Raw genomic sequence first — 16,980 nt, forward strand, 5'->3', positions numbered from 1 at the left:
AATCCTGCCACCACTACCACCACCCCTCTCTGCCATCTAGTCATCCAAGGATGACCTCTCAGGAAATGGCTCTTCTTGACAGTGAAAGTTTCTGCAACAATAAATTGGCTGTACCTCTTACCTGAAGATACAGGAAACTGAATGCAGATTTCCAAAAAACAGCAAGGAGAGACAAGAGGGCCTTTTTAAACAAGCAATGCAAAGAAATAGAGGAAAACAACAGAATGGGGAAAACCAGAGATCTGTTCAAGAAAATTGGAGATATGAAAGGAACATTTCGTACAAAGATTACCATAATAAAGGACAAAAGTGGTAAGGACCTAACAGAAGCAGAAGACATCAAGAAGAGGTGGCAAGAATACACAGAGGAATTATACCAGAAAGATATGGAGGTCTCGTACACCCCAGGTAGTGTGGTTGCTGACCTTGAGCCAGACATCTTGGAGAGTGAAGTCAAATGGGCCTTAGAAAGCACTGCTAATAACAAGGCCAGTGGAAGTGATGATATTCCAGCTGAACTATTTAAAATTTTAAAAGATGATGCTGTTAAGGTGCTACACCCAATATGCCAGCAAGTTTGGAAAACTCAGCAATGGCCAGAGGATTGGAGAAGATCAGTCTACATCCCAATTCCAAAGAAGGGCAGTGCCAAAGAATGCTCCAACTACCGCACAATTGCGCTCATTTCACACGCTAGCAAGGTTATGCTTAAAATTCTACAAGGCAGGCTCAGGCAGTATGTGGACCGAGAACTCCCAGAAGTGCAAGCTGGATTTCGAAGGGGCAGAGGAACCAGAGACCAAATAGCAAACATGCGCTGGATTATGGAGAAAGCTAGAGAGTTCCAGAAAAATGTCTACTTCTGCTTCATTGACTATGCAAAAGCCTTTGACTGTGTCGACCACAGCAAACTATGGCAAGTTCTTAAAGAAATGGGAGTGCCTGATCACCTCATCTGTCTCCTGAGAAATCTCTACGTGGGACAAGAAGCTACAGTTAGAACTGGATATGGAACAACTGATTGGTTCAAAATTGGGAAAGGAGTACGACAAGGTTGTATATTGTCTCCCTGCTTATTTAACTTATATGCAGAATTCATCATGTGAAAGGCTGGACTGGATGAATCCCAAGCTGGAATTAAGATTGCCGGAAGAAATATCAACAACCTCAGGTATGCAGATGACACAACCTTGATGGCAGAAAGTGAGGAGGAATTAAAGAACCTTTTAATGAGGGTGAAAGAGGAGAGCACAAAATATGGTCTGAAGCTCAACATCAAAAAAACCAAGATCATGGCCACTGGTCCCATCACCTCCTGGCAAATAGAAGGGGAAGAAATGGAGGTAGTGAGAGATTTTACTTTCTTGGGCTCGTTGATCACTGCAGATGGTGACAGCAGTCACGAAATTAAAAGACGCCTGCTTCTTGGGAGAAAAGCAATGACAAACCTAGACAGCATCTTAAAAAGCAGAGACATCACCTTGCCTACAAAGGTCCGTATAGTTAAAGCTATGGTTTTCCCAGTAGTGATGTATGGAAGTGAGAGCTGGACCATAAAGAAGGCTGATCGCCGAAGAATTGATGCTTTTGAATTATGGTGCTGGAGGAGACTCTTGAGAGTCCCATGGACTGCAAGAAGATCAAACCTATCCATTCTTCAGGAAATCAGCCCTGAGTGCTCGCTGGAAGGACAGATCGTGAAGCTGAGGCTCCAATACTTTGGCCACCTCATGAGAAGAGAAGACTCCCTGGAAAAGACCCTGATGTTGGGAAAGATTGAGGGCACAAGGAGAAGGGGACAACAGAGGATGAGGTGGTTGGACAGTGTTCTCGAAGCTACGGACATGAGTTTGACCAAACTGCGGGAGGCAGTGCAAGACAGGAGTGCCTGGCGTGCTATGGTCCATGGGGTCACGAAGAGTCGGACACGACTAAACGACTAAACAACAAACAACAACAACCTCTTACCTACCAAAGACCTGTTCCTGTGCCCGCCTTTCAGTAAGCGATTCATAAGTGAGCAAATGCTGCCATCTCCTGGGCACAAGAACAAAACAACTACGGTAAGCTCTGGAGAAGAGCGGGGGCAAAGCAACTGACTGCTCACACCAATCGGTTAATGTCTCTCTCCTGACTGCATCCCTCCTTATCCCAAGGTTGCAGAGCCTGTAGCAGCAGCTTTATATCAAAGCAAGAGGGGTCTGTAGCCTCGGAGGACTTGCAATCCAAAAATAAGGTTGCACTTTCCAAACTTTGGATAAATGGCCGAGCAAACGGCAGCTTTGCTCGATGGTTTGACCTTCGTGGAGCTTAGGACAAGATCTTCCTTGTTCATGGAGCTACTGGAATTACATTTTGTGTGTGCATGTTCAATCAGGATGCAATCATGCTTCAAGTACTAGCTGGAAACCAGTGATGTAGCATGGGTTGCCATTGACTGGGGTAAGGCAAGTATTACACCCCCTAACCCGTGGTTCCGGTTAGGGCTTGATTGTTTTTTTTTACAGTTTTCTTTTCTTTTGAAATTTGCTCCCCCAAATTCTGCACCCAGAGCAACACCCCCTCTGCCCCCCCCAATCACGCTATGCCGCTGCTTGAATCTCATCCTGGGGGAAGAGCAAAAAATATTGTGATGCAATAGATCTGGCATGCCTTGAGATCTCAGGGTGATCAAACACCAGCCCAATGCTTGTATTGTTTTAAAATCAGGGTGCCCTGGACTGGCTGGATGACAAGGAGTGGTAGGAGGTACCAGCCGGCGAACCCCCAAGGGAACCCCCCAAGGAAGAAGGCTCAGAGCCAGGGGGTTGGTGGTGGGACATTGAGGAGAGATTGGAGAGAGAAGATTTGGGGGAAGGAAGTGTTGGATATAGAAGGGCAACAGGGTTTAGTGAGCAGGGAGAGCCAGTGATGGGAAGCAGCTCAGACTCCGAGGCTGAAGCAGAAGGGGGGACGGGACGTCAAGAAGCTGCAGAAGAATCCAGAGAGTCTCCTCCTGCTGTGACAATCTTCCCTTCCTCCTGGAAAGAACAGAAGTCAAAGGTGCGCAGATGCAGTTTGAAACTGGGAAACACCTGGAAGAGGAGGAGCCTTAGAAAGGGTGGAAGGCATGGACCTTTAGTCCTGGCAACTGTTCCACAGGAGCAAGACCTTCTGGGAAGTGTTGCTGGGCTATATTTCTTTTCCTTGAATAAAGAGTTACCGGTAGCTTCACTGACAATAGAGCCCTGCATCTTTTGTGCTGACCTGCATCTGACTCCAGTCCTGACCCAGGGGTAGAGAACCTGTAGCCCTTCAGAAGTTGCTGAAATACAACTCCCATGACACACAGTTTGCCCACCCTTGGTAAAAGGTAAAGGTAAAGGACCCCTGGACGGTTAAGTCCAGTCAAAGGTGACTATGAGGTTGCAGCATTCATCTTGTTTTTAGGCCAAGGGAGCCGGCATTTGTCCACAGACAGCTTTCCAGGCAGGGCCATCTTAAGCCCATCCAGCGCCCTGGCACTAGGTCCCTCCAGCGCCCCCCTCCAGAGCCTCTCCAAGGGCCCGGGAGTGCCAAGCGGACCCTAACCCTAACCCTAACCTCTGAGGACTCCGCGCTGCGCCTCCTTCTCGTTTCCCCAGCGCTGGGTTCCGCTCAGTGAAGCTTCGCCACCAGCGCATGAACCGCGGGACCAGCAAGAGCTGCTTGGGCGCTGTGCGTGCGCTGGTGGCAAAGTTCAACTGAGCGGAACCCAGCGCTGGGGAAACGAGAAGGAGGTGCAGCGCGGAGTCCTCGGAGAAGGAGAGAGACATGGCGCAGCCTCTCAGCTAGTGGAGCGCAATCCTCCTGGCCAGATCGCTGGAACCCTGCGCTCACTTGCCGCCCTTCCAGTGCCCTCCAGTGCCCGGCGCCGTGGTTCTCCACGCCACTAGCCTCTATAGCTAGGACGGGCCTGTTTCCTGGTCATGTGGCCAGCAGGACTAAACCACTTCTGGTGCAACAGAACACTGTGACGGAAGTCACAGCACATTGAAATGCCGTTTACCTTCCCACCACAGCGGTACCTATTCATCTATTTGCACTGGTGTGATTTCAAACTGCTGGGTTGGCGGAAGCTGGAAAAGAGCAACGGGAGTTCACTTCATCGTGGGGATTCGAACCGCTGACCTTCTGATCGGCAGGTCCAAGAGGCTCTGTGGTTCAAACCACAGTGTCACCCACGTCTTAGTCTATGTAGTCCAGTATGCTCTTTCCATAGTGGTCAACCAGAAGCCCATGAGAAATCCACAAATAGGAATTCAACGTCCTTCCCACATTGTCTGGCTGACAGCAATGGGTATCAGAGGGATATCACTTATGAACCTGGAGGCTCCCCCCCCCAATGACTTTGGAGTTTTGCATTTCTGTTGCGAAGGTCAACCGCTTCCCAATTGTTCGATCCTCCTTTTCCGTTTCCAAATCAGTGTGACTCACCCCCGCACCAAGCTTTCAGGGCAGGTTGGGATGGAAACAAAGAGAAAGATGTCCTGAGCCACTGTCGGTGAGACTAAATCGCTTACATAACTCCCAGCTTAAAACACCCCAAAATTAATTTGCTGCATTAAATACAGTGGCATTGATGGAACATCAGTATCGGAGATGAAGCACGTGAGATTTTCCCCATCACGATTCCTGCAGCAGCAAAGGAGGAGCTGGGCTTTTAGTATTCCGCTCGAGGGATGCTCTCGGTTAATTTAACACCGTCCAAATGACTTTGTTGGGTCCATCTCATTCTAGGCTAATGATCTTTAGCTTGTTGTTAATATTAGTCATGACAGCTGCAGATCTATGACTCCCTTCTAGTCATGGCAGCAGCAAATGCAAGAGCAGGATGGCGATTTTCACAAAGCAGCAGAACAGCCACTGTGGCATAGTGGTTAGACTGTTGGACTGGGACCAGGGTTCGAATCCCTACTCAGTTCTGAAACTCATTGGGTGACCTTGGGCCAGGCACTCACTCTCAGCCCAGCCTACCTCACAAGGGTGTTGTGACTTGGGTAGATGCAGTCATAATCCATGCATCTGTCCTGTTCTTCAATAGGATCCTTGTGAGCAATGGCATTACTTTAATGACAAAAGCATTGTGAGCAATGGCATTACTTTAATGACAAAAGCATTGAGGTTTCCTCCCAATGACCCATTTATGGAGCATTCCTCCTCATTTGATTGCACAAAGCTTAGTTTATATCCAGTCTTTATTGAACAATTCATTCTGATTCGTTTATGGGAAAGTTGTGTGAAAATGAGTCTTCTTTTTGTCCTGATATTCTCACACAAAGCTTATGAGGTGGTTGGTTAATAATACCCAGCTTTTATTGAACAATTTGTTCTGATTTGCTTGCAGAGCAGTTATATGACAATTAGCAGTTATCCCACATTCATCCTGTTTGGCTGGCAGGGTGTTTATTAAACATAGCTGCCAAGTCTCCCGCTGAAAAATGTGGGATCAGCAGCAGCGCGGCACCGGAAGTCGCTTCTACGCATGTCTGGACATGCGCAGAAGCAACTTCCGGTGCCGGCGCTGCCCGATTTCCGGTGCCCAGACATGGGCAGAGCGGCACCCGAAATGGAGCCTCCCTGGCAGGTAGGAAATCCGGGGGATTTCCAGGATTATTTTTCTATTCAGGATAAAAGCCAGGGGTTTCCCGTGAAAAACGGGAGACTTGGCAGCTATAGCGTTTATACGTCTTCCCATTAGCTGTTTATTTGCCCCACACTTTTCAACGCATTTCCCTTCCCCTTTCCGAACTGAAATTTCTTTTTTCTTTCATCTTTAAAAAGTGGATTTGTTGTGCCAGGGCAACGCAGGGCTAGACTCCACTTTAACTGCACAAACCCCAAGTTCTGATACACACTTGAATCCCTCCCATGAAATAGTCACCCATATAGTCATGATGAGTTTCGGCACCTCTTTTTCTAGAAAAATAGCACTGGACATCCCTATGCCCATCGGAGAAATGTTGGATGTTCTGTGACCCAGAAGAACCATTGGATCAGGACTCCCTTGCTGCGTGTGTGTATGTGTTGGGTTGTGGTTCTGTTTACTGGTGTTCACCCATGTTAAAAACAACCCTCCTTGCATGTAATAAACTAACACATCACTCGGGAGAAAGATTTAGTGCAGACCTTTCATTGATGTGCTATTTTTCTATCTGCAGGGGGAATTTTAGGTGGGACAGCGTTCAAAAATGCTAGGGTTTTTGTTTTGTTTTGTTTTTATGCAAACTGCTTAGAGATTTTTTTTTTATAATATCAAGCAGTGCATTTGTTTGCAAAAAAAATATGGCCCTGCCACTTGCAATCTGATGGAGCTGTCCAAAGCTGCAAAGAGCGATTGTGCCCCGTAATGAAATGTCATTAGTATTCTGATAACTCTTTGGGCGTCCCTTGATATTTCTGAAGCTGTTTTGTCTGACGAGTTTGCATTTCAAGGGCAACTCAATAGGCTCTTCTGGGAGCTGATGAATAAAGAGGAACACGTCACGTCTTAAACAATGCACCTTTTTTTTCTTTTTTAGGCAGAGTTGTGCATGTATTTGGTACAAATAAACAAAATAATAATAATGTGCATTCTGGTTTTGCAAAGGTATACATAAACCAATCCAGCAGAGTTTGCATCAAATGACAGGAAGGAAAAACCCACTCTGGCTAATAAATACACTTGCAGATTGTTAAAAGAGGGAAGAGAAAATAGGAACTAGACATGAAATATCCAAAGATTCATTAAAGGAAATGTACACCTATGTACACATCTGTAAACAATAAAATAGAAAGATTATAAAACACCAGTCCAGCATTACAGTGGATGAAGCTTTCTTCCCTCTATCGTATCATTGGTGAGATTTTGGTGATGTATGGAATTCAATCAACTGTGCTGAGCAGACGAGGGAAATCTGGGGATCAGATAGATCTGACATACACAATCCCTATGTTACATCCAAGGTCCAACATAGGGCTCTGCATTTGGTCGTTGCTGCTGCTGCTGTTTTCCTTCCCGCTGCAGAAGAGGCGAGTCTTCTGAACAATGAAACAGAGGCTTGCCTCTTCAGCGGTGGGAATTTTCCGCAGCAAAAGGACCAAGAGCAACGCTGGTCGTGTGCATAGCTCTGCCCTACATCTGCATGACCCTTCTTTGGATCACTCACTGAGGATGCATTCACAGATTCATGTGCTTACGTATCTGTCCCTGGATTCATGGTCTGATTCCATTTATTGTTAAACTGATACAGTTGACTGGAGTGGATTTTCTCAGAAGGTCTGGGCATGTGACCACTTTGCAATATATATATTTTTTCCTGGATGCAGGCCAATGTGATCTGGATACTTCTTCTTCTTCTTTCTTTCTTTCTTTTTTGAGTATTCACAAGCTTGGCTTAACACACCAGCATTTTACGAGAAGTTGACCTGACGCATAAATAACAAGCAAGCAGAAACAGTTCTATTTATTAGTCTTAACCTGGGCGCTCACTCTTGTGATCTCCCATTCGAAGGTAATCCATGTGATCCTGTTGAGGCTGCAATGAAGGCATATATGTTTGGTCACTCGAGGCAACGGAAACAGTGGGTTGCTGACGCAATCCAAGGGTGGGGTTGAGGAGTTGGAAGGGACCACAAAGGCCATCTATTCCAGCCCCCTTCAATGCAGGAATCTTTCTCGCTCAGTGTGGGGGATCTTTAGGGAAACCTGGTTCCGAACCTCCAAAACCTGCAGATTCTTTGCTCCTACTTTCCGTGGAAAGGAGTGCCAGCCAGCGATGAACCTTCTCATATAAGAGACTGCAGAGCAACTAGCAAGAGAGCATTTTCACAGACTCCACAGCATCGGAATCCACCTTGAGGCCATCCAACCTGACCTCAAGATGTGGGTATACTATTTCAGACCAATAGCCAGGCTGCCTAAACACCTCCAGTAAAGGAGAGCCCCCCCCCCAAGGTAGTCTAGCACACTGCAAATTCTTACCTCTTACCATCAGGATGTCTCCCAAAGTTTAATCAAAATCTGCTCACCTGCCATTTCTAACTGTTGGTTCCTATCTTGCACTCAGGCAAGAGAGATGCCCAACAGCATATCTGCATGGCAGCCCTTCAGATGTTTGGAGACAGCTATTCTGCCTCCTCTTTCCCATCTTCCCCATCCCCAGGCTAAACATCCCCAACTCTTTCTACTGGACCTTGTAGGGCTTTATTTACCATCCTGGCTCTACCCCTCTGGACATGCAGCAATGTGGAATAGAGAATTAGAATGTGCTACGCTGTGGGTTAAACCACAGAGCCTAGGGCTTGCTGATCAGAAGGTCGGCGGTTCGAATTCACGCGACGGGGTGAGCTCCCGTTGCTCGGTCCCTGCTCCTGCCAACCTAGCAGTTCAAAAGCACGTCAAAGTGCAAGTAGATAAATAGGTACCGCTCCAAGCGGGAAGGTAAACGGCGTTTCTGTGTGCTGCTCTGGTTCGCCAGAAGCGGCTTTGCCATGCTGGCCACATGACCTGGAAGCTGTACGCCGGCTCCCTCGGCCAATAACGTGAGATGAGCGCCGCAACCCAGAGTCGGTCACGACTGGACCTAATGGTCATGGGTCCCTTTACCTTTACACAAGCTAAACAATGGAAAATTGCTTTAGGATCTATGGAACGTTTCCCTTGATCTGAAATTGAGACTGAGGCAGCAAAAATGGATGTTTGGGGTGTATTGGGCTCCACAATGTCTTTATAAGAAGTATTGTCTGATACAGGAAGATGCTGGAGTTGTGATGTGGAAAATGCCACCAGATATACTCCTTTTGGGTCTGAAGTTGCTGTTCGTATCAATTTTGTACTGGCAGAACCTTTGATATTTGCAGATGTTTGTGTACTTTTCAATCACATTCCTGTATCAGGACAACTAAAGTAGATTTTCTGAGCTGCTATGGTCACTTAAAGACCTTAAGTTTGTGCTTGAAAGAATAAATACCCACCATCGATTAAGCAACAGTCTGAGGACCTCACCACACCCTGGCTAAATTTGAAAACATATTTTCTATGAACGCCTGTCTTGGGTAGATACCAATTTGGGCCTCTGGAGGGCTTACATCAACTTGTATGCATGTTTATTTTCAGTTGGATTTTAATTGCATTTTTAATATGAGCTGACCAGGTTTTATATCATTATGTTTATTTTGTTTTATTTCCCTTTCATCATCTTTGGGGTTGGACTAGATGATCCATTGTGTCCCTTCCAACGCCACAATTCTGCATCTAGGAATGGACACAGTTCTCCAGATACTGTACAAGCTGACCACTTTGTATCATCTCTCTTTTGCACTCTCTGTGCTTAAAACAGAGCAGCATCAAAGTACAATTGTGGCAACAGATGGCAGGATGGGATTCTGTTAACAAATTTTAAGTGTTTCACGGGGGCTTAGCAAAGCTGCAAACAGTTCGTTGTTACTAGAAAAGAGCTGCTTCCCCAATTGTGTATGCATTGTTATCACAGCAGTCAATGCTCCAGGAGAGAGCATATGTTTAGTATTCCTGTTACGAACCTGATTTATCTCCTCCACTCACTGTGCAACATCCGCCATATATATATATTGCTGCCTAGGAAAGCCATATATATATATTGCTGCCTAGGAAAACCCATCTTAAAGAAGCTTTTCATGTCATGGGAAAAGAATGGTTGCCTGCAAAAGCTTCCCATTAAGCTCTCCTAGTAGAGAGTAATCCAGGAAGCACTGCCCTCATGGCACCCAATAATTGCCCTCAGTTGCCCTCGGTTATGTCCTCACATGGCCAAATACCATTGGCTATATAGCATTGTGACATCATCATGCTCACAGCATGGTATCTTTGGGCAGGATTGACTAAATGTCCGGTAATTTCCAGTGTTTTTAAATACATCTTTCCAACCCACCAAAATGTCTATCTTTAGCTTGGTGGGGGAAAGGGGGGGGGAAAAGAAGCAAAACTAGAGAATATTCATTGCATCCTGACTATTACCTCAATGTTTGTGAAGCATCATGCACAGAAATTTGTGCATTGCATGGACGCTATCTGTTTTGATCCCAAATCAACAGAAATCCACAGATTTTAGTAGTACTCCACATTAACGGGTTTTTTGTTTTTTTAATTCTACATTCAAACTTTCCCATTGACCTCAAGTGGAATTTTGACTCTGCGCCACCAGGGTTTTGATGGCCAGTCAAAGTTGTTTCCTTATGAAAACAACTACAGGCGGCGTTCAATGGCTACGATGCTATTTTCAGCGCTTGGGTTTGATTCACAGTTGCTATGGGTCCTGATTTGCTGGCTGCCACCCAGGTCCAAATGAAAAAGGAAATGGGGTGGTGAGGGGGGAGGAATCATGTTTCGATCCAAGATGCCCTATTGGGATTTTTCCCCCAGTGATTTAGCAAATCTGGGGGTTCAGAGGATCTGCATGCAGTCACCGGTTCTTTCCAAGCATTAGTTTTGGCAAGTGTTATCTCAGAAACACACGCAGACCAGATGGAGTTGTGTGAGCTCAATCAGGGCCAGTTTTTGCCTGACACTATTGGCTGCCTTGGGGAAAATATTTTGATAAACACCAGAATGGCCGCCTGAAATTCATCCAGTCAGCATGTGCTATGACAGCACAGAGAAAAGGGAATAGAAAAATGTACATACAGCCCTTTCTTGCTGTCCCACCTTCCTTCCTTCCTTCCTTCCTTCCTTCCTTCCTTCCTTCCTTCCTTCCTTCCTTCCTTCCTTCCTTCCTTCCTTCCTTCCTTCCTTCCTTCCTTCCTTCCTTCCTTCCCTCCTTCCTTCCTTCCCTCCTTCCCTCCCCCCTCCCTCCCCCTCCCTCTGCTTTTCTCATTGTAAAATCACAGTTGCTCCCCATAAAATGCAACTGTAAACCTCAGTTTAGAGATTGAATCAAGCTGGAAACCTCTGCAAGGCCTACCAGTTTTTCCTTCTTTGGTCGATGCTTCCGTTTTGTGCAAATCTAAACATTCTCAGAATTCTGGGTGCTGGGCAACAAACTTGTGCTCCCACCGAACCCCTGCTTTCATTCTTGCTTAAAGTTTCTAGTCCTTATGACCACAAAGAGTCACTTGAAAGGACGTGGGCAATGAGAGACGCCAAGCTGGCTAAATAAGATTTCTGGCAGTCGGGTGGGGTGGGGATTGCTTTCCATGCATGAGCATATGCAGAGTGATTTCCCCTCACCGTTGAGTGACCGTCATCAACTCACAGTCATTTGGGCCACCATACAAAGACAATCATAGCAATGTGGGCTCATGTGGACGGCTGGTTGTCTGCCACACACAGTCATTGTGGCGAAGTGAATTTTATCACATTCCCCTAACCAAATGGGGAGTTTGCCAATTACAAATTGTGGGGTCCAGGGAAGGTGGTTAAATTCTCCTCGCCGTGTGAATGAGTCCAGTGGTGAAGCTGACAATCTCTCCAAACGGATTAAGGAGACCTGGTCCCCACCTTTTTTTTTTTAAGGTCCCTATTGTAATTCAGTGGTGCCTCTGGTTACGAACTTAATTAGTTCTGGAGGTCTGTTTTTAACCTGTAACCGTTCTTAACCTGAGGTAATACTTTAGCTAATGGGGCCTCCTGCTGCTGCTGTGCCGCTGGCGCGCGATTTCTGTTCTCATCCTGAGGTAAAGTTCTTAACCCGAGGTACTACTTCCGGGTTAGTGGAGTCTGTAACCTGAATTGTTTGTAACCCAAGGTGTTTGTAACCCGAGGTACCACTGTACTGACTTGACCTCACTTCATAGCTACGTTACATTTCATCTGCTTTTAGGATTCCTGCTGTTTTCAGCATTTCTTTTCTTTTAAATCTAAAGAACATCAGATTTGGGTTCTTCAAAACTCCAATTAGGAAGCAAGCTTCTAGAACACTTTGTTGCAGGAATAAATTTTGAAAATGGGGACATCTCCTGTTCTCTAAACCAGGGGTGGACAACCTTTTTCATACAGAGGTCCGCCTTCCCAGCTGGGTAGCTTTCTGAGGGCTGCATGCCAGCAATGGGCGGAGTCAGAGGCAGACATGGGAGGAGCAATGAATGCAAACGCTACCTTTGTACAGTAGGCATTTTTCCGCACATTCACACACTCTCTCTCACACACTGCTCTCCGTCTTCCATACAGAGAAGCAAAAGGCATCGTCAGAATTCAAGGGCGCACTTGAGCCAAGCAGAAACACTCGGGATGCAAAGCAGGGGCAGTGAGGGGCGTGGCCTGAGGAGAGGGCGTGGCCTGCAGACTGTTTCAAGGGCCTGATAGGAAGGCCTTGGGGGCCGCATTCGTGTCCCTCAGAAAGTTGCACTCCAAGCAGATATTCCCTCCATCTTACTTTCTCCCTTAAAACAACAATGACATGAAAGAGATATTATGTGCTAGACTCTGTTCCTCCTCCCCTCTGGATCAAGGGGTGGAGCTTCTGTGAGCTCTCTGATTGGCTACCCTCTTTCCCCCCTCTTGCCTGAGGTCACATGCCCTCACCTCTCCTGCTTCCACGTGGCCAAAAATGGCAGTTTTCTGCAGCCAATCGAGCTCAGAATAAAGAGTAACAGTTGGGTAAATTTATTGAAAAAAACCCCAAACCTGTCTATTGACTCGTGCCATTTATTTATGCATTTTGGGGTTGCTAGGCAAATACTTGGGGTTTTCCCGGTACCAAGTATTTTGGGAGGGGGCACAGATTAAAAAGGGTTTCCCAACCCTACCAAGACCACCACCCTTGCCTATCAGAGAAACAGAGATTCCCCATTGCTGTCTCCTGCGCTGACAAACTCTTCTTCCATGGACTACCCCAACGCTCACGGGAATCCGTTGAGCTAGACCTGCCCATGTAGACCTCGAAGGGTCCCATCCAGATCCATGGCAGATTTGACCGCAATATTCTGAGCACCAGTACAAAATGGGGCACCCCACACCTGGACTTAACATCGGGCATTTGCCAACCCTCTTTCATTCTGGTGGACTTTCCCCAGTAGAAGGAACGGGTGGCAACTTCTCCCCTCGCAGATTCAACATTTGATGACAGCTGAGGGAAAGAACTGGGTTCAAATCAAACAGTTTATAATCTGCCTTATCCTGAGTCAGACACAACTGAATCAGCATTGCCTACATGGCCAGGCAGAGGCTCTCCAAGGTATCTGGCGGAGAAGACACTTTGCTCCCCAGCTTTTGCTACCTGAGACCCTTCTTGGATGGGAGATGGCTTGCTGGGACAGAGCATGGGGCCTTTTGCACTCAAAGCCCGGGTTCCTGCACTCGCCTCCCAGGGCACCCACTCGAGTCTACCTGCCCCCCTTTTGACAGCCAACCACTGCGCGAGAGACATCGACAAAAGAAAACGGAACCCCAAAGGGCAGAGGTCCTTGCTGGCAATTAAATATCCGTCTCCTTAAGCCCGCAGGACTCGGAATCCGTCAAATCGTCATACATTTGGTACTCAATGCACTCCATGAACTCGTTGGGGATCCCGATGGAGACCGACTCCACCTCCGTTTTGTATGAGGCCACGGCGCCCCCTTTGACGGAGCTGCCCCGGATTTTGTGCGAGAGGCTGTTCATTTTTTCCTTCAGCTGGGTGGAGGGCTTCTGGAAAGGGGGAAAGAGCCTCCACCTCTTGAAGTTCAGAGTCCTCCGTTTGCTGGCTCTTTCCAAGCCGCCCGAGTTCAACATGAAGGAGCCGTTGAGGGTGGAGATCCTGGACCTGGGCTCCCTCTCGGAGTCTTGGCCGGACCCGTTCATGGAGGCCCCTCGCCAGTGGTTGTCGTAGACCCTCCAAATGGGCCTCCTCCTCCTCCGGCACTGGCACTTGAGGAGACGGGTGAAAGCCCTCTTGAACTCTTTGCTTGAGCAAGGGTAGATGATGGGGTTCACGCAGCTGTTGAAATAGCCCAGCCAGAAGATGACTTTGAAGAGCATCCCGGAGGGCTTCAGGGAAGGGAAGAAGGAACCTGGGCGGGAGAAGGGAGAGAAAGCAAGGCAAGAACATAAGAATGGCATCGTAGTGTCAGACCACGGACCTTAGCACCATAGAATCTTTTTTTATTATTATTTTAAAAAATTAATTATACTTTTCAGATATATACATTTCACTGGTTTTACAATCATGTTGACATTTTATTTTTTTTATTGATACACCAAAAAAGAAAACAAAAACAAAAATACAAATGAAAATATTGATAAACACAATATTAATAATTACAAAACAATACAGCAAAAAATGGTCTTTAGACATTTTGACGTTTTAAAACTTGACTTCCTTCCCCCTCTTTCTGCAGTTTCTTAAATTTATTTTTGATATCTTCTGCATATCCAAATTAACTTAACTTACTCATTTACTTACCTTCTTTAAATAGATAATCTTATGTAGCTGCAGGTTATTACAGTAATCCTGCCAGTATTGTTAACTGTTTACAATTTATCTGTAAATATTCAATAAACCATTTCCATTCTTTTATAAAAAGTTTGTTCTCTTAATTTCTTATTCTTCTGGTAAGCTTTGCCATTTCTGCATATTTCATAAGATTTTGTATCCATTTTTCCTTTGCTGGGACTTCTTTCCATTTTTGGGCAAGCAACATTCTCGACGCTGTAGTTGCATACATGAATAAATGTCTATACAGTTTAGGTACTTCTATCCTTCTTAGCATCACAGAATCATAGAATTATACAATTGGAGAATTGTAGAGTTGGAAGGGGCCCCAATGGTCATCTAGTCCAATCCCCAGCAATGCTTGAATCTACTGTAAATATCCCTTCTAGACATCTGAAGGCAGCCCTTTAAAGGGAAGTTTTAAATGTTTGATGTTTTATTGTGTTTTTAGTATTGTGTTGGGAGCCGCCCAGAGTGGCAACCCAATCAGATGGGAATTATATATATTTATTTATTATATATAATTTATTATTTATACCACGCCCATCTGGCTGGGTTTCCCCAGCCACTCTGGGCGGCTTTCAACAAAATATTAAAATACAATAGACAAACTTACTTGGTCTCTAAGGTGCTACTGGAAGGAATTTTTTTATTTTGTTTCGACTACAGCAGACCAACACTGCAACCTACTTACAACTAGAACAATTTGTATACCACCCTATACCCATAGGTCTCAGGGCGGTTACAACATAAAATCACAATATAAAGACACAAAATACATATGAAAAACAAAACAAAAACAAAAGTAGAGTTGGAAGGGGCACCAAGGGTCATCTAGTCCAACCCCCTGCAATGCAGGAAGCCTGACGCACCTGGAGGGCACCAGGTTGGGAAAGCCTGGTCTCCATTATTACTGGGAATTGATTGTGTCTGGGCGTTTGTGTGTCAACCCAGCCTCAGCCAAAACCTCAAGGCGAGATTCTTCTCCCAAAAGTAATAATGAGTGCTTGCCCTAATGCCATTATCCGCTCCTGGAGTTTTGCCTTCAGAAATAGAAAGCAGAACGGCTAAGAAGCCAGCAGGGCCAGTCCTTTGATTGTGGCATGATGTTCTTGGATAATTGGAAGAGGCTTTATTGTGCAAGCATCAAATCCTCTCTTGTCTATTAATCCCCATTTGTCCCCATTAATCCCCCACTAACCCTCTCGGAGTTCCGGCACGTGGCGTTTCCTGGCTCTGTCCAGCAGGTGGCTCTCTTGCACTCTGCCCGGGCTCCGTGGCTAATGCCCAGGGAACTCTAAGAATAACTCTCTGACTCAGCCTGACTGTTTTTTAATTTTAGATGAATCATGACGCTGCGTGACTGTGGTGTTAATTTGTATTATGGGTAAATAGCGTGCACTTCCAAGGCACTGGTGCTAAACCCCGGTGTCAAAACAGCTCCAAGGGGAGCGCTTGGCATCGCGGGCAAGGAAACATTGGAATCCTGAAAGTGAGAACAGAAAACACCCTCTCACAAGAAGGCCCCATAGTTTGCTGGCTGAGAAAAGGAGCCTCCGAAACCTGTTTGTAGAGGGGAGGAAAAAACAAACACCCAGCAACACTGTGGGGGTCCTGGATCTGCAGAGTCTGAACTGTGGGCTTCAACTTCAGAAGCTGCAAGATTCCAGGGCAAGTGATATATTCATTCACAAGAACATAAGTAGATCCTGAATACAGGCTTCAAGCTCTCGTGAGTTGCACTGGCAAACCAAACACAGGAAAATGATGCATACAGGGTCAGACCTTTCGGCTCTCCAGCTCAGGATCGTCTACATGCCAGAAGTGAACTGGATCTGGCCGGTGGGCCAAATCCTTAACTCCCTTACACCTTGCAGGCCAAATTTGACAGGTGGATGGGGAAACTCTCTTGCCAAGCAGCTGCCATCACAGTGACATCAGGTGATGGTCCTCAGGACTCCAACACACCTGCTCGGCAGGGTTGAAGTCACAGAATCACAGAACTGTAGGGTTGGGACCACAAGGACCATCCAGTCCAACTCCCTGCAATGCCGGAATCTTTACGCCCAACGTGGGACTCGAACCCACGACCCTGAGATAAAGAGTCTCATGCTCCATGCACTGAGCTATCCCAGGTGATAGGGTGGTGACTTGAAGCCTGCTCCCTGCAGGGATTGGCTGCATGACTGAGCCGGGAGCTTTGTGAAACTCTCCCTCCCTTCTTCCCTCTCCCTGTTCCACCTCTCTCCATATGAACCTCCCTAAACGCAGACATCATCCTCTGAGTCTCTTCTTTGAGGTCCAGAGGGTGGCAACATGAGAAGGGACATTTTCTGTTCCCCATTTGTGGGACGCCCTCCCCAGCTAGCCTCACCTGGTGCCTTCATTGTACACCTTTAGGCACCAGGCGAAAACATTCCTCTTCAACCATGCCTTGGGCTGATTGACATCTGACACCCTTTTAAATGTGTTGTAGAAAGGGGGGGGTGTTTGTTTTTGTTGTTTGTTTTTTATTATGCATTTTATGTTTATTGTACTGTGGTTTTATGTTGCCAACTGCCCTGAGATCTACGGATCAAGGGAGGCATATAAATAA

The 16,980-nt window shown here is 46.3% G+C and overlaps 1 protein-coding gene across 1 annotated transcript in view; it reads right to left on the reverse strand.

Moving 5' to 3' along the window:
* Positions 1–12,605: 12,605 nt before the first annotated feature.
* The window catches only part of ADRA1D (adrenoceptor alpha 1D), a 49,683-nt gene continuing 45,308 nt past the window's right edge, over positions 12,606–16,980 (reverse strand). Inside the window, exon 2 of the mRNA XM_035103101.2 lies at positions 12,606–13,962. Within this exon, the coding sequence (XP_034958992.1) occupies positions 13,388–13,962 (575 nt within the window). The 3' untranslated portion in view covers positions 12,606–13,387. The remainder of the gene's footprint in view (positions 13,963–16,980) is intronic.

Source organism: Zootoca vivipara, chromosome 9 (assembly GCF_963506605.1).
Source record: "Zootoca vivipara chromosome 9, rZooViv1.1, whole genome shotgun sequence".
Lineage (NCBI taxonomy): Eukaryota > Metazoa > Chordata > Lepidosauria > Squamata > Lacertidae > Zootoca > Zootoca vivipara.